The following is a 21,845-nucleotide window of genomic DNA, read 5'->3' as shown; positions in this document are numbered from 1 at the left end:
TGAGCAATGGGATGAAATTGAAATGAACATGCTAGAATTGAACAGAGAGAAATGTCAATCTGCATCAAGATAGGAAATATTAAATGTACAATGTAAAAATGTTTTACTGCCTTGGCTAGGCAGTAAAATATGAGAAAGAGATCTGGGTGTCCTTGCTCGCCACAATTTAAATCTAACCATAAGGATACAATACTAAGTACCTAATTTTTCCATCTACCCGTATATTAATCTGCTTAATACTATATTATATACATGGTAACATACAAAATAGGGTAGAGAGTAGGGTAGGGTAGAGAGTGGAAGGTATACTATGCTTATTTAAAAATTATTATCTTTCTCCTTGGTAATAAATTTCAGTTTTCAAATCTTTTCGTTTCTTCCTTAATATAAGCTTTCCTGAAATCTTTAGGACTTAATTTATATTATTTGCATAGACTCTGGTTTTAGTTAGAGATTACGGTCTCAAACTACACTTATAATCATAAATTCATTTTTTTTCAGTGATACTTTAAAATATTTCATTTAAAAAATTTGTCATCCTCTATATCAGATATCTATCTTATTTAACAATTTGATGAAACCACTGGAAGAAACCACTGGAAGAATTAATCCATAAGGGTTCAATGTGTTGATGATATCCAATTTTACATCTTTAGCTTAAGAAAATTTAATGGACACACTGATCTGGTATATAGAGTCTTTGAAAAATTGAAGTATGCTGAGTTAGAAATCCTGAGATTTATTAGAAGCTTTGGTTCTGAATGGGATTGTACTCTCCCTCTGTGAGTAAATCCCAGACTTGGAGATTGTTTGGTCTCATAGGTCTTATTCAAAAATGGCCATGGTTACTTTATCCAGTTTTGATGGCATACAACTGTTCTTGAATCTCAGTTCTTTGGATACTACAAATCTTTCTTCTTGCCTTTGAAGATGATTTCAAAACTTAAATTGATAGTGAACATCATAGTTCCCTCTAAGCTGAGCAGTGAGCCATGGCTCACTTAAAAATCATCACCAACTCAGAGTTTTTCAAACCTGCCCAGAAGTCGATCGCCAACCTTTTGCAAAAGCAGATTGCCTATCTTTTGCAAAAGATTCTCCCACCAGATCTTCCACTAGCACCCTGTAAACAGGCTCAAGCAGCGGGGTGCTGAAAGAGGAGGCGGTGGAGGCGAGGGGCTTACAGCTGCCCCCACCCTCCCACGCAGCACAATGGAGAGAGAGAGAAATTCAAAGGAAAGGAGGCAGAGAAAGAGAGGGGAAGATTGAGAGGGAAGGCGAGAGAGAGGAAGAGAGGAAGAGAGAGAAACAGATAGAAAAAAGAGAGGAAGGAAAAGAGAAAGAAAAAGAATGGGAGTAAGGAAGACAGAAAGAAAATTAAAATCTAGTTTGAAACTAGCTCAACTATTTAAGTGGCATTTTGATATTGATAGAGTTGCCCTATTATGAGCTCACTGTTATAGACACACAGTACAGTATTTTATTTTGAAATTTTCTGAGGCAAAATAGGGTGGGTTTTTATTTATTTATTTATTTATTTATTTAATTTATTATTTCTCTGCCGCCCAGTCCCGAAGGGACTGCCGCTCAGACACTATACTTTTCCGCCCACCCCCCAAAAAAATTAGAGGGAACACTGGTGAACATGCTAGCCCATGTATTCACGAGCAGAAATAAATTCACCAGAATAACAGTCTTTATCAGTTATACAGAGGTGGGTTGCTCCCGGTTCAGACTGATTCTATAGAACTAGTGTGGGAATTTTCTGAACGGGGAGTGATTGGCCATGCTCCCGAACCGGCTCTGCTTGTTTTTGGCTTCTGCACATGCACAGAAGCTGGTTTTTAGTTCTCCACATGTGCAGAAGCTGAGTTTTCAACATTGCGCATGCACATGAAGCATGTGCCATGTGCATGCTTATGCAGTACAGAAGGAAACGAACTAGTGGCTAGAGAACCCATCCCAGCAGTTACTACACTATATATTTGCCAGATAAAATATTGCTTATAATCTAACCTACATGTTTGCTTGTTGAAAATGTGCTGCATATCATTACTGTCAGTGAAATGTAACTTCTTTGTAGCTGTTGTAACATTATGTATCCCTCAATACCAGGATAGTGTTCCACTTCTGAACTTTGTGCTTGATGTGGAAAAGAATGAAAAGTTGACTTTCGGTTTTACCAATTAGTCAGCTACATCTTTATAGTAATGGCTTGTTCATACTATTATGAAAAAGCAAAAAGTTGTAATTTGATGATACAGTGATCCCCCGCTCGTTGCAAGAGTTCCGTTCCAGGACCCCCCGCAACGAGCGGGTTTTCGCGAAGTAGCGCTGCGGAAGTAAAAACACCATCTGCGCATATGCAGATGGTGTTTTTAACTTCCGCAGCACTAGCGAGGAGCCGAAGATTGGGGGCGGCGCGGGTGTTTTAAAACGTCCCCGCCGACATGGGGGGCTCGCTAGCACCCCCCCGAACCCCCAACCCGGGTTTGGGGGGGTGCTAGCAAGCCCCCCATGTCGGCGGCGACATTTTAAAACACCCGCGCGGCTTTCCAATGAGTCCCGAAGACAAACGCGGAAGTTTGGAAAGCTCCGATCATTTTAAAGCAGGCACGCCGTTCTCCGCTGACTCCTGGTGAACTTCCCCGCTTTAGGAGTCAGCGGAGAACAGCACGCCTGCTTTAAAACGATCGGAGCTTTCCAATGAGTCCCGAAGACAAACGTCAAACTTCCGCGTTTGTCTTTGGGACTCATTGGAAAGCTCCGATCGTTTTAAAGCAGGCGCGCCATTCTCCGCTGACTCCTGGTGAACTTCCCGGGCGAAGGGCAAAGGGCGGGCGAGCGGGTGCTGGGGGGGGGCTTCGCCCTCCCGCCAGCAAGAGGGGGAAGACCCAGGGAAGCCGCCCAGCAGCTGATCTGCCGGGCGCCATCTACACATGCGTTCCCATAGAAAAAAGGGCACGCATGCGCAGATGGTGTTTTGACTTCCGGGTTCAAAAATCGCAAATTACCCTGTTCACAATGGTCGGGGACGCAATAACCGGGGGATCACTGTAATGCCTTATATTAATGTAACAAAGAGATTCAGAAGTCAATGCTCCTTTTTCTTTTTCTTATATTTCCTCACTTCTTCCCTCCCCCACCACTGCTTTTCTATTTACTTTGTATTTACTTTGTATAATACTTTATAATTCAATAAAAATGTTTTTTAAAAAACAGGATAGTGTTCTACCTCCTTGATATGCAGGAGATAAAATATATTTAAAACAATCTTTTTAAACTAGGCATTCAGATTGTTATTGTTAGTCGCAAAGAAGTGTTGCATTAACAATTTTCTTTGTCTCTGGTATTTTGGTATTTATAGTGATGAAGTTCCAGGCAGTCAATTGGTTACAGACAAGTTTCACGTTGATTGGGATTCTGTGCTTGTCAACTCTGATAATGTCATCATAGCTCAATTTGATGGAAGAGGGAGTGGATTTCAAGGACTCAAGATTTTGCAAGAGGTTCACCGTTCACTAGGATCAGTGGAAGTGAAGGACCAGATAGTAGCCGTAGAGTACGTATGTGCAAAATTTTAATCCATTTAAAAAAATTCTTTCATTTAATGTGACATATAGAAAAGCATTGTTGTATATCTGTACCATATTGAGGTAATGGAATTTGTGCACTATTTAAGAGGAATAAAGTTCAATAAAGCATCAATTCTGCTTTTAGGTTTAGTCTAACTAGTCTACAGTCACTAATTGACGTTTTAACTTGAAAACTATTGCATGATATGGAATGCATTTCAGATGTTGTATATTATTGAAATGCAATAAGCTACTTCTAAATCCTAGAGATATGATGAATAGATTACTTAATATCAAGCACATGATATTGATACTGCTTCAACAAAACTAAATCTACATAATAATAATAATAATAATAATAATAATAATAATAATAATAATAATTTATTAGATTTGTATGCCGCCCTTCTCCGAAGACTCGGGGCGGCTCACAACAACGATAAAAACAATATTATACTGGCACAAATCTAATATTTAAAAAAAACTTAAAAAATGATTTTATTTCCTTAAAATGATTTATTGTTAGTGGTAATTGCTGTCCTTTGACAAATTTTGTAATTTTTTAAAAAGTATGTGTATTACACCTGGTCATGTTTTTAAAAAATAAAATTTATTTATTTATTTATTTATTATTTAGATTTGACTGCCGCCCCTCTCCGCAGACTCGGGGTGGCTCACAGCAGGATAATAAAAATATAGATGAATTGAATAATTGCATGATTTAAAACAGGGGTTAAGCATTTCTGTACCATAAGCAGTCTCTTCATCTTCTTGTTAAACTTAATTTTTGGATTTATCATAGCCAGCCTTATATTAAGTAGTCTCTTACTACCCCTTCTTAATTTCAATGCATTGCTTGGAGGACAGAATATATGCAAAACATTTAACAGGTTTGATCTTTAAAGTAACTTCCTGCCCTCAAATACTGTAAAGGGAGTGTACCGTTTGCAGCGTTTAAAAAAAAAGAGCAGGATTAATTTGCCAAGTAATCTTGTTCTTTGTCCCAAGGGATTGTGAGTGTTGAATGCATCAGGAGAATACTAAGATCAAAAAAAGCTGCTTTGTGTTTGCTTACAGGGAGGACCTAAGCAGATTCAAATAGTGCATGCTATTTACGCTACTCAATTTTAGCTTCATAAAACATATAAACGTAGCCAGTGTACTGCAATGCTTTATGCTTTTATTATATTATTAATCGAATCTCATGCTGGGATAGCTGTTTCAATTACCTAGGGTTGAAAAAGCTATTTAATATTTTATTTTTTAAAATATTTCCATGCCATATCTGATTAATGTCTTGTATGAAGGGATTCACAGTTTTGAAGATAGTGACAGTTTAGCAGTCTAATTCAATCAAGAATGGATTTATACATAATGCAGCAAGTAGAGAAGTAAGTGGATAAGCAGAAGACAAACATAGACAGGCACATATTATTATTTATTATTTATTAAATTTATATGCCGCCCTTCTCCGAAGACTCTAAATATATTCTTTACATACAGAGAAAGCATTGTTCAAGCATGGTTTTAGGGTGGGTGGGGTTTTTTTGCTTTTTGCTTTGGTAATATGTTACCTTCTTTATTACAGATACTTGCTGAAGCAATCCTTTATTGATGGTAACAGACTGAGCATCTTTGGAAAGGTAATTTTATTAAATGAATAAGAAGTTGCAATCTGTCAATAGAACATTGTAAATTTCTGAAGCTTTTTACCATTTAGTCAATTGTTGTGAGCTGCTCCGAGTCCTCAGAGGGGGCAGTATACACATTTATTATTATTATTATTATTATTATTATTATTATTATTATTATTTAATTAGCTCCAACAAATTATAGGAACAAATAATGTTGGTGATACTCTGCTTTTAATTTCAAGTTTTCTTGAACTTGTCTGATTATTTGGATTAATTGAGTCTGATAATTTGAATTTGGCACAAAATCTGTTTGAGAATCCTGGTTTAAAATACCAAGAAATAAATACCAGACAGGGATGGGAAGTATTATTTGGGTTTTGGCTATTTTAACTGATTATTGGATTAACAACTATGGTGTACTTTAAAAGTATATTGTTGCTGTGTGGTATAAAGGTCAGAGTCTGAAAACTGTTTTTAGAAAGTAATGGGGTTTCTGGAAGAAGAAATGACATATTAAACACAGCTCTACAAAAAAGTGGAGCCAATGAACACCGTGCCACAAGTCAAACAGTTTTTGAAACTCTTGAAAGTCTGCCTTTAGCCCTTAATTTTAACATGCAAACCTTTTAAAAAATTATAAACTGAAAAGCATTCATTAAAATTTTGATTTTTGAAAGATGAATTTAAGATTTTGGAATTAATTATAAAGAATCTTTCCCATGGGAAAATGCCTTTATTTTAATTTTTTTTAAAAAGACTCTAGAAGGAGGTACCGCAATTATTTGAATTAAAGGAGAAGAAAACACATAATTTTGACTGACAGCTACAGAATGGTGCAAAATATTCCAAAACTGGAAATATTGAAGGATATTTTTTTAAAAAAAAAATGGAATCAGAAAGTAATATTAACAGTATCAACAATATCTGCCTCTATGGATAGACTGTCTAAATGATGAAATGGAAGAAGAACAAGGTTTATCTGCAAGATAGCATTCAAAGTGGACTTTAAAATTATAGGCTACAAGAATTACTATGCAAAAGATACCACACTGGACCTAGAAAAGAAACTGACTTAAGTTTTAATAATTAAAATGGTTATACAAACAAGATAATTTTTCTATATTGGATTTACAAAAGAGAGTAGCTAAAGCTTTAAACAGTCTCAAGAGAAGAGACAAAGAAGAAAGGAAAAGAAATCAGATTCTAGGACATTATTTTAACAGACTAAAGATCAAGATTGTTAAAAGTAAAAGGAAGGAATTTAAAGCTAGTTTATTTAATCAAGATTAAAATAAATATATTATCTCTGGTAATCCTTAATGAACTTTTGCTGACTCCACAACTAAAATGACTATGGTTAATGGGTTTGTTTATAAAGTATATAACTTATTTATGGGAAGAAGAAATGATTTGTTGTAATTAAAGAGGAGGTGAAAAGTTTATACTTGTGATGACGTTTGGGGCAGTAGTTTGTGAAATTTGGGGTCACTAATATGTTGATGAAATTCTCCCAAGTCAGCCTGTTCCAGTATTGAGTAGCTTGAATCATGTACACATTTTCCAGATGTCCCAGTCTGTTTCTTTGTAATTTATTAAATTGTTTCTTGTCTTGTTTTTGGAAATTGCTCTGAATAATTATGTCCTACTTTGTACATATTTGAAAATTACCATCATATCTTCTTATAGGCTTTTTCTCCAGGCCTTCAAGCATCCCCCTTTATTTTACCCATTTAATTCCCTTTAAGCCCTTTTATCATGCTGATTATTCTCCCTTGTACATAGTCCAGTTTGTCAACATCATTCTTAAAATGTAATGCCCTGAACTGTATGCAGTGTTTTAGTTATGGCCCTACTAATTACTAATTAGAAAGAGAAAAATCTTGATTAATGACATTCAACACTACTTTCCAGATTAATATGTAACTCAGCCCCAACAAAACCAGATGGCTTTGGTTAAGTGGTCCTCCCAGTTCTGAGGATTTTCCATTTTAGCTCTGAATAGGGTCACACTACTTAGGACTTGTGTACAAGCAGGTGGCACTTACGTACCAGAAGACCTTTGCACAGGTTGAACTAGTGTACCAGTTGTGCCCATTCCTGGATCAAGATGTTCTCCTTCATGTTATGGTCATGTTGTGATTAGATAATTATTGGTTAAGAATGCAACAGCATGAACAATGATATCCAAGCGTCATTAGACTCACTTAATAGTTCTGCTATGAAATTGTATTAGTTTCAAATTGGCTTCTGAATTCAAAATGCTGGTTATTACCTATAAATCCCTACATGGCAGAGGGTTTAGTTACCCAAAGACCCCTCTTTTTCCTATAGTGTCTGACTCTTCCTGATCCCATCAGTTAAACAGCACTATTGAAATGGACTTCAATATTGTGGCACTTGTCCAGAGATGTGTATATCCTTCACCTTGCCTTCCTTTAAGCAATCTCTGAAAAATTGGTTGTGTCCCTGGCCCTAAAGCTAAATGGGTTGAGAGTGTTCCCTTTAATGGTAGGTACAGTGGAGTTAAGTTGTTTGTTTTGATGATTCCTTCCCCCCTGTCTATTACAGGTACAACCATTTAATAACAATAGCAGTTTCCAATTTCTATTGCCATTTAAACTGAGTAGGCTTTGTTATGTATTGTTTTGTGTTTTATTGTGTTCTTAGGCTGTGATGCTACCCAGATTCAGATGCATGTCATACAGCCAGATATATCATAAATAAATGAATACAAACAAAATATTCCAGCCAAACTCTGATGACAATGATTACAAGCATTAAAAATGCATATAAGCCCACAATTTATAACTCCTGGTATCCAGCCAGATACAAAGAGAAAATGCAGTTTGGACTGTGTGCATATTCATAGGTAGCATATCTCAGGGTTACCTTAAAGTTGCTGCACCTTTTTCCATGATCAGCCAACCTCCACAAACAATTGTTAGAATTGAGGTGCTTAGGCGCTTCCCACAGGGGTTGTATGTGTGCCTGTGTGCACCCAGAATCACACTGTTATAGCCTCAATGCAGAGGATTTATGTAATTACATTTGCTTTGGTATTCTTGTACAAAATTAATGGCTTGGAAAAATGTAGCAGTAGTTTGCTATTAAATGTCCTATTAAATTCATATTTTACATGCATAGTCACTCGCAGTCCAATGTGCTCAAAGTAACTCCTTTTTTCTACCATCTGTGCATGATATCCTTAGTTAGTCTCTCATTTGTTGTATTCTGTTGCCTCTGGCATAAATAGATGAGCCAGACAAATGGTTTCACCTTTAGCAAAAATATTTTTAGTGCCATGTCAGTGTATCTTAGTTTTTCTGTCTTCACCACCACCAAATTTTCAGATTCAATTGAACTCATCTACTGTTTATGTCTTTCTTCTTTACGAATAATATAATGAATGCAACTCTGTTCTTGTTCCTTCTTTACCTCCCACTTTTCGCCAGCCCCTCCTCCCATCCCAGGCATAAAGAAAGTCAAAACCATTCAGGTTTTGTTTTTTAAAAAAAATATTAATTCCAATATTCAACAGTAATCTTCAGTTATTACTAAGGGTTTGGAGTACATTTCCAGATGTGAGACAGTTTTAATTAAGACATGCCTTAGTATTGAATCTATTCTTTACAGTATATATTCAACATTAACTCTCACTGCTGTTCCTTGGGAAAATTCTAAAATATATGGGGAAGTAATACTTTTCTAAGATCAGCATGGTATAAAACAGAATGCAAGCTTTTGTTCAAAACTCTTCATCATGAAAGATGTTATAAAGCTCAGTAGATGGTGCATTACAGCTGTCTTTAATGTATCAGTAGAAATAGTTCTTTTTAATAAGTTGGCAGATACATACTGTATATAAAATAACTGTATTAGAAATGTGATATAAATAAAATAGTTAGAATCATAGATGTCCATAGTAATCTATTGATTTTTTTCTCTTTTGCTAATCTCTGCTCTAAAATGAAAACGCATTAAGTGAATATAATTTAATATTTAGGTAAGTTAGAGTGAGGAAGGAAGAATTGTTTTTCTCAGTGAGATGAGCAGCATATAAATTTAATAAATAAACAAATCAAAACACTTCTCCAATTTCATCTCACACAATTATTGTTATTATTTTTAGCAGTGGAAAAAGAAAATAATGACATCTATTTTCTGAGGAACCTATTTTTGGCATAGCCACATCAATTTTAAAGTGTTATTTATAATTTCTTTTTATAATTTATTCATATTAATAAATTTATTATAAATATAAAAATTATTCAATCTCTTTCATGCTTATATTTAACTGACCATTTATAGTTGAAAAACTACAAGAAATGAAGGTATATACATTCTAAAATATTCATTTATGAATTAATATATGAAATATACAGTGCTGGGTATTTTACAAAACACTAATTCTTTAAAATAAAAGAAAATACAGTTTAAATTTTTAGACAGACATTACAGTTGGCAAACTTGATATTTATTTTATATTTATATATCTGTTCTCCCCAACTGATTTGATAATGGGCGACTAATGATTTAATTTCTTGAAATCCCACTGACTATTCAGAAACAAATATAGCAATCTTGGAACTTTCTTGCTTTACACCAATATTGATAATTGTATTATTTGTCTAAAAGTTTTTGTTCTGAGAATGATGTAAGTAAGAAAAAAGGATCTATAACTTTTACGTATATGCTCATTTTTTACAAGTGTGATTTTAACAATGGAGGAGCATTCCCAAATGTATTTAAACTGCCACCTTCATTTAGTTTGAAATGTTCTGAACCACACAAAAATGTTTCCCTCTCTAGTTAAATTATTTGTCCTAGTCATATATAAGGTTGGATTAGCTCATCCTGCTCCAAATATCCATTATGCAACTTTAGCAACCCAGTAGTATCATAATTTTTTAATTAAAATAATTATTAACATTGATTGTTTCTTCATTGCTTATTTGACCCCTATGACAATCATTAAATGTTGAACTTCGTGATTCTTAACAAATCTATATTTTCTTTTATGTACACTGAGAGCAATTCTTTGTGTGTCCAATTACACTTGGCCAATAAAGAATTCTATTCTATTCTAAAAATAAGACCATGTGATTACTGAATCAGTAGCACTCATATCTATGGCAATATATAAATATTGAAAGGAGGAAAATAAAAGTGAGGTTTCTTCCTTTCCACCCAGTAGACTGCTGAAGGAAAGAAATTATTTTACTCACTGGTTTGGAATTAAACTCACAGCTGTATGGCTACTTCTGATTGCACAAAATAAATAAACATGATTGATCAACAACAGCTTTATAGTACTCTGCTTTAATGAAAATGATTAAAGAGCTACAGTAATTCATCTTGTGTATGTTTAATAATGGTGTACAAACATTGGAACTTTTTCAAACTGTATGCTGAAGCAAAGCATCCTCTGTCATTTATTTTAAAGAAATAACTTTTGATTTATGCCTCCAGAAGTGTAAGAGAAACCATAGAAATAAATATAAAAGTGGGGACATGCATAAGAAAGAATAGTCTCATCAAGGCAATAATGAGCACATTATAACTCAAATCAGTTGCTTCCTAGGGTTATGGAGGTTATCTTGCATCAATGATTCTGAAGTCCAACGAAAAACTTTTCAAGTGTGGAGCTGTGATTGCACCAATTACAGACATGCGACTGTACGGTGAGTAGGTTGTATCATTGTTTGTTTCACAGGTAGCTCGTTTTCCCTTTCTTTATTGCAGCTGAGGCACTTATAATATTACAAATGCAGGCAATTCACTCAGAAAGAGCCTACTTTTTTTAAAAAAAAAAAGGACAATGAGGTTTAACATATATAAATAAATCTGCATTTAAAACGGGTGATGCCCTTAGCGCTTTCCCACTTTTCCACATCACATGTGGCTGGCTACCCCATAACAATGGCTGCCCCATAACAGAACCCACAGAGCCAGAGGTAATCAAGATATCTGCATGTTGCTCCCCACTTTGCCTGCTGGGGGGATAGATGTCTTTCAGGAGGCTTCTAATGGGATCATGCTGAATGATGAGCCAGGAGATCATGTTTTCTGCTGATTATAAGTCTGCATCTCATCTCCACTGGATTCTGTAGCAGAGCTTAAATGTCATCAGCCATACATGTTAGTACGTTCCTCCAAAAGTAATTTAATAGCTATTAAGTTTTCCTATTTCCTATGTACAGCATCTGCCTTTTCAGAAAGATACCTGGGCAATCCCTCTAAGGAAGAAAATGCTTACCAAGTGAGTAAGAGATACTATGGTTCTGTAGGGGGTGCTGGAGGTAACGGAAATGCAAATCAATCACAGATGTTCATGTTTTCTCCTTTCCAAAAGGCATCCAGCGTATTGCACAATATTAATGGCTTTAAGGAAGGAAATTTGTTAATCATCCATGGGACAGCGGATAGTGAGTATTTACACAAAACCACTTTCCTAGTTGTTTGTCTTCTGCAGAAGTTCAGTGAAGGATAAGCATGAAGCACATGGGAGTTTTATATTATTTGGTTTTGTCTGCCCTTAGTGAGATTCCATTAACACATTCCTATTCAAACAGATGACACTACTCTGTTGTAACCCTTTGTAGCTGTAGGGACCAATTTGTTAAACTTTAGGAAATGCAATGCCTTTGTTGGCAAGCAATATGCATTAATAACTGTTGAACATCAAAAATTAATCATCACTTAAATTATTCCTGCTTTGCCATTGGCAAATTGTGTAAGGTGGAACAAAAATTTGTAGTATCAAATTGACCTTCTTGATACATTTATAGCTCCATTACTGAAACTTCCTAATTAAGATAGGCTATGTTTTTTCTTGGCTTCCATTCAGCCAGAGGTAATGTTCAGCTGGTTCAGACCAGTTCAGGCGAACTGGTAGCAGAAATCTGGATGGTTCATCAAACCGGCAAATACCGCCTCTGGTTGGCCCCACCTGGTCACCACTCACCTCTGATTATTTTTCTTTGTGGCTGATGTGGCTGCTTTACTAGGTAGTTACTAGGTACTATCCAAAGAAAACAAGTGCTTAGACATTCCAGGCAGAAGAATTGAAAATGGTATAATATATTTGGAAATTGTTGAATATAGCATCAATGTAGAAAATAACAGCCTATCCAGAGTTTTTCATTTATAAAAGTCCTTAGTTGTGAAACAAAACAAAAATTCAAAATATTTTTCCCCTAATATCATAGAGGATTGATAAGACAAATTGCTTTGGCAACATTCACTCTATTAAACATACAGACATTTCTATCCACGTTTTGAGGGGGGAAAGTGTGTTTTATAATGCAAGAAAATATGGTATATTGCATGTTTTATATGTGGCCCAAGTCACATATAAGTGGTTGGACAATAACTCTCTCTATGATTATACAGTACATGCTTACAATGTTTCATATTGTTTCCAAACAAACATTTGAAAAGGTGGTAGAAATGTGATAACAGTACAATAAAAGAGAAGATTGATTTATAATTAGATTACACTTCAGAATTCAGGATTAACTTGCATTAATTACTTATGTCAGCATTACTGAAAAATGTTCTGAACCTTACCAATTATTAAGAAATAATACCTCTGGTATACAATATTCTTCATAATGTTTTATACACATGATATCATAATAGCAAGCTGGTTGAAGTATCTTACTTTCAGCTTGAATAGGTGTGCCATATAAATAGAGTACATACCTGGGAATAAGTCCGGTTGAACTTAGACGGTTTTAGTTCACAACGGATATGCACAGGATCGCATTGAAAATTGTCTAAAGTACATCACAAGTCCATTAACTTAATTTTCAGTCAACTAAACTCCCCAAAAGAATACACAATGTAAATTAGGAGATATGAGTTTATGAGATGTACAGTATTTATAGTCACTCTGCTATACTTTTCTTATTAAGTGAAAAATGTAAAATTTCTAAGAAAGAATTTGTTATCCTTAACAAAGAAAAAGCATTTTCCCCAAAATCTTGACTATTCTTAATTAATCTGCAGAAACTGCTTGATATTAATAATGTCTTTCACTAACACTTGGATGTTGTTGTCCCATAGCTAAAGTCCATTTTCAGCACTCAGCAGAATTAATTAAACATCTAATAAAAGCTGGAGTGAATTATACTATGCAGGTATGTAATATTTAGGAATGTCATAGCTTATGCATCTTTTTAGATTTAGAAGATTCCTTATGCTTTTTGTTGCATGTATTTAAAATACATCTTTGTCTAGAAATCCTGTCTGTGTAATTTACTTTGTGTGTGTGTGTGTGTGTGTATATATATATTATTACCCCATGTAATATATTACATTACGTGGGGTAAAACCCGAACTCAGAACAATCTACACACACACGCACACACACACACACATACACACACACATATAATGGCCCTGGGTTGGGCCTAGAGGCAAAAAGGAGCTGTGATGTTCCTTCAATATATCAGGGTGATCCGACATAAAGAACATATAGCCCCTCCCTGGTACAGAGCTGAAGGGATCAGGTCTGGTGACCTAGAGGTTAATTCTCTGCCTTACAAGGCAGAAGCTGCCGGATCTGGCTAGCTGATGAAGCTGCTGGATCTGGCTAGCTGATGAAGCCAGAACAAGGCCAAAATGGTGCCATCCTAGTCTCCCTTAATTTTAAAATTTCTAAAAACATGTGATATATATATTTATATCTGTTTTTGTAGATTTTCACGGGTACAAGTATGATGGTCTTGGCATATTCGGGTTTCTTCCTGTGTAGGATTCAGAAATTTCTGGCGACGTTTCGACGAGGTCCCACTTGTCATCTTCAGGCTGGTGCTTCTACAACAAGGACAGAAGCACCAGCCTGAAGATGACGAGTGGGACCTCGTCAAAACGTCGCCAGAAATTTCTGAATCCTACACGGGAAGAAACCCGAATATGCCAAGACTATCATATATATGTTTGTGTGTATGTGTGTGTGTGTGTGTGTGTATGTGTATGCATGTATGTAGATTGTTCTGAGTTCGGGTTTTAGCCCATGTAATATTTCATCATCATCAGGCTGAAGTTGTTAGCTTTGTGCTGCTTTGAATATAGCTTGTTTGCAACTGCCATTTGTTCCTTATAAATAGTGGTGGGGGTGGAGATTTGGTTTAAATGTTGCAAATAGATTGGGTGGCTGTGTTTTAATGATTTGATAGGTTGATGGAATCACGTTTAGTTAAAAGATTGTCATGGTGATGATTGTGATATGTTTTTTTGGTTAGGGCTGGCTTCCAAATTTCTGGTAGGTGGGACGTGTCATCATGTTTATTCATACTGAGGGGTTGTTTTTCTATTTATATGGCTTCCATGATTATTTTTTATATAAGTGTTCTGTTTCGGAAAGTAATTTAGTTTTTTCGAAGTCAGTTTCATGTCCTGTTTTTTTAATGTGCTGGAAATATGTGTGTGTGTGTGTGTGTGTTTTCGTAGATTTTCACGGGTACAGGTATGAAGGTCTTGGCATATTCAGGTTTCTTCCCGTATACGTTTCAGAGATTTGTGGCAATGTTTTGACGAGGTCCTACTTGTCATCTTCAGGCTGGTGCTTTTGTCCTTGTGCTAGTGGGACTTCATCAAAACGTGGCCAAAAATCTCTGAAACTTACACGGGAAGAAACCCGAATATGCCAAGACCTTCATATCTATCTATCTATCTATCTATCTATCTATCTATCTATCTATCTATCTATCTATCTATCTATGTACCTACCTACCTGCCTGCCTGCCTACCTACCTATGCTTCCCCTCTCTGAGGACTATATATTCCTAGCTATCTATAACTTGAACATCTTTGAGAATTATTTTACTCAAAATGGACCGAAGAGAAAGAAAAAATAATAATAATTTAAGCAATTGTAATATATAAAATGTATAATACTTTTTATGACAATTAATATTGAAATAATCTTATACCATACTTTTTGAACTTGAAATATTCATGGCATTAATATTGTATATAGGTGAAACCTTAAAAATTATAATAACTTGCAAAAGTTCATTTATTTCAGTAATGCAACTTAAAAGGAGAAATGTAATATATGAGAAAGAATCATTACATGCAAGGCAAAATAGTTCAAGCCATGATTTGTCATAATTGTGATGATTATGGGGTACAGCTCATGCAAACCCAAAATCCACCAGAAAATTAGAATATTACATGAAATCAATAAAACAAGGATTGTACATAGAACAATATCGGACCTCTGAAAAATATAACAATGTACTCAGTACTTGGTTTGGGCCCCTTCTGCAGCAATTACTGCCTCAATGAGTGTGGCATGGAAGCTATCAGCCTGTGGCATTGCTGAAGCATTATGGAAGGCTAGGATGCTTCAATAGCGGCCTTTAGGTCTTCTTCATTGCTCGGTCTTATGTCTCTCATTTTTCTCTTGGCAATGACCCATAGATTCTCTATGGGGCTCAGATCAGGCGGGTTTGCTGGCCAATCAAGCACAATAATTCTTCAGTCATTAAACCAGGTTTTGGTACTTTTGGCAGTTTGGTCAGGTGCCAATGCCTGCTGGAAAATTGAAGTCAGCATCCCCATAAAACTTGGCTGTGAAAGGAAGCCTGAAGTGCTCCAAAATCTCCTGGTAGATGGCTGCATTGAATCTGAACTTTATGAAGCACAGTGGACCAATACCAACAGATGATATGGCTCTCAGAATCAACACAGACTGTGGAAACTTCACACTAGACTTAAAGCATCTTGCTGTGTGTGCCTCTCCATTCTTCCTTCATACTCTAGGTCCTTAGTTTCCAAATAAGATGCAAAGGTTTCCACCATTACAAATGCATTTTAAAATTTGTTAACTGTTTTTTTAATGCTATTTAATTTATTTCTATTTTTCCTATTCTAGATCTATCCAGATGAAGGTCACTACATTACCTTAGAGAAGAGTAAATATCATCTTTATAGCACAATTCTCAACTTTTTTAGTGCTTGCTTAAAGGAAGAAACCCCCATTTTAACACAGGAAGTAGAAGACGATGAATAAGGAATGAAGAATTGGACTTGTATGAGGATTGCTACAACCACATTTAAAGCTGACTGTAAAAAACAGATTCTTTGGGAGCCTGAGGGCAGCCAAAGTATATAGCAGCGGAGCAGCACACTTGGTGACAATGGGCTAAAAAAACTGGGATTTGAATACACAAATCCATGTGTGATGAAGGAACAAAACGTATACCTTTGCAGAAAGCCAAAGGTTGGATGCAGTTTTCTGAAAGATATTAATTTTGCATAAGAGTAGAGTTAGTGCATGTTGATTTTGTTACGATTCACTGTTTGTTCAGTATGTAATTGCTCTGTTTTATTTAGTATGCACATAACTTTTTTGATTTCAGGATAATGCACACTTTCATAGGCCGCTAATATTTGGAGAAGAAACCTACAGTCTAACATTCAAATGTAATTTTAGATTAAGTGCATTTTTTTACTGTTAAGCATCAAAATATTGGAAAAAATGCATTTTAGTCAACCGAAAGACAAATCAGATAAGTAGATTTTAATTATTAATGTTATACCAACTCAATCAGCAAGCAAAACTGCAGTAGTATATTCTTGAACTTTATGTATATGCACAAGACTCCTTCCACAACAGTAACAACAACAAAAAACAAAGTCCACTTTGTTTTCCTTTTTTTCCCAGGGTAATTACACCTACTGTGTGTGTCAATCAACATCAACAACTAAAATTATTCCCCAGTTAAAAGTTGCATATTTTGAAATACTAAGCAATGTTTGGGTTGTGCTTTTTCTCGTATTGTTTAAAGTATTTTGCTGGTTACACTCTAATTTTAGAGTACATTACTTTGTCACTTGTACATTAGATACATGAATATTAAATTATAGTTTCAGATAAAGAAATTTTATTAACAATGTAATGCCATAGAGTAATACTTTGCTGAGCTATTTTGTAAAGCTGTTTCCTCCCCTTACTTCATACTGGTTGGGATTTCATTTTGAACTTCGGTGGTAGCGTATTGCAAAGCTAAGCTATCTGTCAGATTTTCTTTTGTGCTTCATAGCTGTTCATTGATTCTGTTACAAGAATGATTTAAACTCAGATGAATAAGTTGGAAATTATTTGTCTCCATGTAGTTTCAAGAAAGTATCTTGATAAATTATTTTTATTTTTATTTTATTTCATTTAGATGAAAATCCTATGGTGCATCCATGTATTTATCAAGGTGAATTTCAGCCTTAAAATGATGCCATGAAATAAAAAAACCAGGGAACTTTGGCCATCAAAATATAACTGAGAACATGTGCTATATTTATTTAATTTTAGAGATCTTTGGAGTATGTGTAAGTGAGGCAATTCTAATGGTTTAAGGTTCCACTACTTAATATTTTTTCCCAGGGCTGGATTTACTTAAAAAGCTTTTTTCATGCAATTTTCAGGGTTTTTAAAAATATATATATTTACCCATTTTGCCATGTGTTGTAACACTTGGAAGATTTAAAGCATACACGCTATTTTTAAAGTAATATTCTTAATGCATAAATATACAATTTTTTTATTTTGAAAATTACTTGCCTGAAATAGTAAATTGAGTACATATATTTTTCCTCAGGTGAAAAGTTCAATTTTCTTTATAGATCAAAAGAGATGCTGCTACTCTAGATTATACTGCATGTGAAATATAGTTCAGGATATTATAAAATTTATATACATCCAAATATGAGGGTATAGCCCTTAGATTTGCTCACAATCCTTCCTGAGCATCAACATGAAACTGTCTCAAAATGTAATATTTATTAACCCATCAATCACCTATATTGCAGAATAACATAAATTAATTTTTAAAACATTTTTATTCTACAAACTATTAAAGTTAAAATATACACATCATTAAAAGACTAGCAGAATAACAAAGTTTATAAGCATAGTAATAAAATGTGAGAAATTTTAAGAAAGACCTTGAGATTGTTTTAAAGAGAACAAAAAAAAAATCTCACCAATTTTTTTCCAAAGTCCTGACCACAAGCACATATACAGTGGTACCTCTACTTATGAACTTAATTCATTCTGTGACCCGATTCTTAAGTAGAAAAGTTTGTAAGAAGAAGCATTGTTTTTCCATAAGAATCATGTAAAAGCAAATAATGCGTGCAATTGGGGAAACTACAGGAAGGGTGGAGGCTCTGTTTCCTCCCAGGAGATTCCTAGAGAGGCCCCATGGAGGTTTCTACCCACCTTTTCCGACCCTGTTTCCTCAGAGGAGATTCCTAGAGAGGCCCCACTGAGATTTCTCCCCGCCTTATCCGGCCCTATTTTCTCCCAGGAGATTCCTAGAAAGGCCCCACGGAGGCTTCTCCCTGCCTTTTCCAGTTACAGTTTTGGAGGCTCGGGTTTGTAAGTGGAAAATGGTTCTTGAGAAGAGGCAAAAAAAATTGAACACCCGGGTTTTAGCTAGAAAGGTTCGTAAGTAGGTAGAGGTACCACTCTAGTTTTATTTATTTCAACATTTTTGTGTCAAGTATAATATTTTTAGTTGAATAGCAATATTAATAGACTTCAAATTTTCCCAAAAAATTAGCTAAGAAGAATATATGCATCTTGAATATACAGCTATTTATCCAGAATCCTTTGAGTCTGCCTCAACACAATAATAATGGAATAAGACAAAGCCAGGTAGATTGATTATTTGTTTGTTTGCTTATTTACTTATTTACTTAGTTACTTACTTACTTACTTACTTACTTACTTACCTACTTACTTACCTACTTACTTACCTACTTACTTACTTACTTACTTACTTACTTACTTACTTACTTACTTACTTACTTACTTACTTACTTACATATTACTTACTTACTTGGATTTCTAGGCCGCCCTTCTCCAGGGGACTTAGGAGTTAACACTTCAACTCTAAAATTACATTTCCCATAGAAGATTTATTGCAATTCTTTGATGTGTCTAGTATACAAAGAAGCAGGTGTAACTTTTATCTTTAAAACTCTTTTTTAAAAAAAGAGAGAGAAGGCTTTCCATGGATACATGAGTCAATTTTACATCTTTTCTGTACATATCTTATAGCATCAATTACAACTATGAGCAATGATCCCCACACCAACAAGTATCCCAGTATTTGCCAGGATTTCAATGGGGTCAAATTATAAACCTCAAAAGAAACCCCAAGAAAAGCTGAATTTTGAAGTTCTTCAGTTCAGTCAGTTAGTAAAGATAAGATCCATGATAAATATGGAAGCATAAAATTTAAACTCTTAACTGGTAATCATAATTTGTGTAACAAAAATCTTGCAGGATATTTTTGTCAAATAAATATATTCACTGTTGTACATTTGTTTAAAATACTACTACTAAATGATTATGGGGAAATCTGTCAGACTCTAAATCAACCATGAAGTTATATTCATATTTAATATATGTATATTCATTTTCAAGGGAATGTATTGAGGACATAACTTGTTTCTTCACTTTTCCAAATTATTACAGTGATCATGTGGCATCAAGTCCACTTTAGTGTAGTTTATTGAATAACTACATTGAATTTCAGTCTCACATACTAATGGCATAAGAGAAAACATATTTGGTAATTTATGCATGAAACCCATTACCAGCCAATATAATCTTTTGTGTCTTAAGTCCTTTGTGCAATTTCAACTTGACTGCAGAAGTTTTATTACCCCACTAGGTAACATCTTCAGTGCCTTTTATGTGTGCTCCATGATCTTAATAACTGATTTTACAATTTTACACTTTTCTTAAGTTGACAAGGGACTCTAAACCAAATTAAAGAGAAAAGGAGGTAGAGAAAATCCTTGACTCTACCTGAACATAAATTTAAAGAAAAAGTACACCATTAATATAATTAAGCTGAATGCACTATATCAATCAATACAGATTTGCAGAAACCTGAAAGATATCAAAACCTATTTCAGAAATTGTCAAGGTTTCCTCTGTATTCAATTCATCTACAGTTGCTGATTCCTATCTATTTTGAAGAAAAGCGAGAACATCAATTATAAATCTATTATTACCAGAAAACTAACATGATCTAACTTCAGTCTAAACAGAGTATGCTATTGTTGGAAAAAATGTCCTTAAATTAAGATGCTGTTAAAATTTTATCTTGCCCTGCCTAGAGATAGATTCACAGAAAAATCAATAAAGACTATAATGAAGCCCTCAAAACAAAGAAATATTATAGCCTGAGTACAAATAATAACAAAGGAGTAGAAAAAAGGGGGAGAGGGAGAGCCTCTTATTTAAATTAGAGCTGAAAGTAATGAGATATTTTTTGGGTTTCACCTAATTATAAATGATTTCTGAATCCTGTTTGATAATTTCAGAACAAATGTGTTGGGAAAACCAATGAACTATTGAAGATTCTTCCCTTGAGCAATATTTCTTGCTTTAACATTTTTCTCTATTGTATTGCCTCAGTAGAACAATACAAAAACATAGCAAGGCATTTTATCAACTTAACTGAATAGCACATAGAGTAGGTCCTGTGAAATGTTCATTATGCTCCTGCCTAAACAGGGGGTTGGACTAGAAGATCGCCAAGATCCTGTCGAACACTGCTGTTCTGTTCTGTTCTGTTCTGTTCTATTTCTCGTTACATGTGCAGCCATACAGCTTAGAGGAAATATCGCTGAGGAACCTTAAGATAAATGGCCAGGTTTTTACAAAAAAGAAGAACCCTATTATCTAGCTTCTTCCAACACAATTAATGCTTTTCAACTTCCTTCAAAAACATCATATCACATCGATTAGCCCAGCAAGAGTGAGATTCAAAAAGTGCTCTTTTATTCTGAAGAATCTTAATTTACTTTTAAGAAATCACTTACAAATGTAAAGATCCCATGTAAAGATACGACGATCCAATGATTTCCCACAATTTTCCAATTTATTTATTCTGTTCCTATTTTATAAATTCTAATATTTAACAGTATTAACATTGTCTTGAATATCTTTTTTTCCAAATGCCAAAAATGGATGTCAGGATTTTCTCAGCAGCTGTTGACACTGTTCTTAAGTGGTGGCATAAGGTGGCAGACCTTTCTTGGACACAATCCAGACAAATAATGAACAAACGTTTCTCACTACTCAACAGGTGCCATTATTACTGGTTTCTATTGCTATTGGGTCAGATTAAGTCAATTCAATTTAAATGTCTTTGGCTGCATGAATTGAATTTCCGCATACTTCAGTGATCCGAATACAAACAGTCCAGGGTCTGATTCATATCAGAAATGTGGACTGGGTCAAATGCTTAGACAAATATATTCACTTGCAAATAGTTCTGGGGGATAACACATACTTTGGAAAATATTGAGATATTTAATGAAGTGTTATTTTAAGATGTCATTGCTTTCATGACTATACCACAAGGAACCAAGATATTTTGTTTATGTTTTATTTGTCAAATTTAGGTAACCCCATCTCACTCTCAGAATGCCTAACTGTATATAATTCTTTTACCAATTTCAACTATAATTTGGGACAAAACATGGGATAACGTGATGTAGGACCAGTTAGGTCAGTAAATAATATAATAAATTTAATTCGTGCCAATTAAAACTACTCTAAAGCTTCTATTACCTAGCTGTACATTGGCATTTTCATTTCAATTAA

At 34.7% G+C, this 21,845-nt stretch overlaps 1 protein-coding gene across 1 annotated transcript in view; it reads left to right on the top strand.

The window, feature by feature from the left end:
• Positions 1 to 17,174, top strand: part of DPP10 (dipeptidyl peptidase like 10) — a 259,843-nt gene extending 242,669 nt beyond the window's left edge. Inside the window, exons 20-26 of the mRNA XM_070731023.1 lie at positions 3,368 to 3,562; positions 5,164 to 5,218; positions 10,791 to 10,890; positions 11,410 to 11,468; positions 11,562 to 11,634; positions 13,277 to 13,350; positions 16,095 to 17,174. Of these exons, the coding sequence (XP_070587124.1) occupies positions 3,368 to 3,562; positions 5,164 to 5,218; positions 10,791 to 10,890; positions 11,410 to 11,468; positions 11,562 to 11,634; positions 13,277 to 13,350; positions 16,095 to 16,232 (694 nt within the window). The 3' untranslated portion in view covers positions 16,233 to 17,174. The remainder of the gene's footprint in view (positions 1 to 3,367; positions 3,563 to 5,163; positions 5,219 to 10,790; positions 10,891 to 11,409; positions 11,469 to 11,561; positions 11,635 to 13,276; positions 13,351 to 16,094) is intronic.
• The last annotated feature ends 4,671 nt before the right edge of the window (positions 17,175 to 21,845 follow it).

Source organism: Erythrolamprus reginae, chromosome 1, assembly GCF_031021105.1.
Source record: "Erythrolamprus reginae isolate rEryReg1 chromosome 1, rEryReg1.hap1, whole genome shotgun sequence".
Lineage (NCBI taxonomy): Eukaryota > Metazoa > Chordata > Lepidosauria > Squamata > Dipsadidae > Erythrolamprus > Erythrolamprus reginae.
Note: the sequence above shows the minus strand (reverse complement) of the source record. Positions and strands in the feature narration are given on the sequence as shown.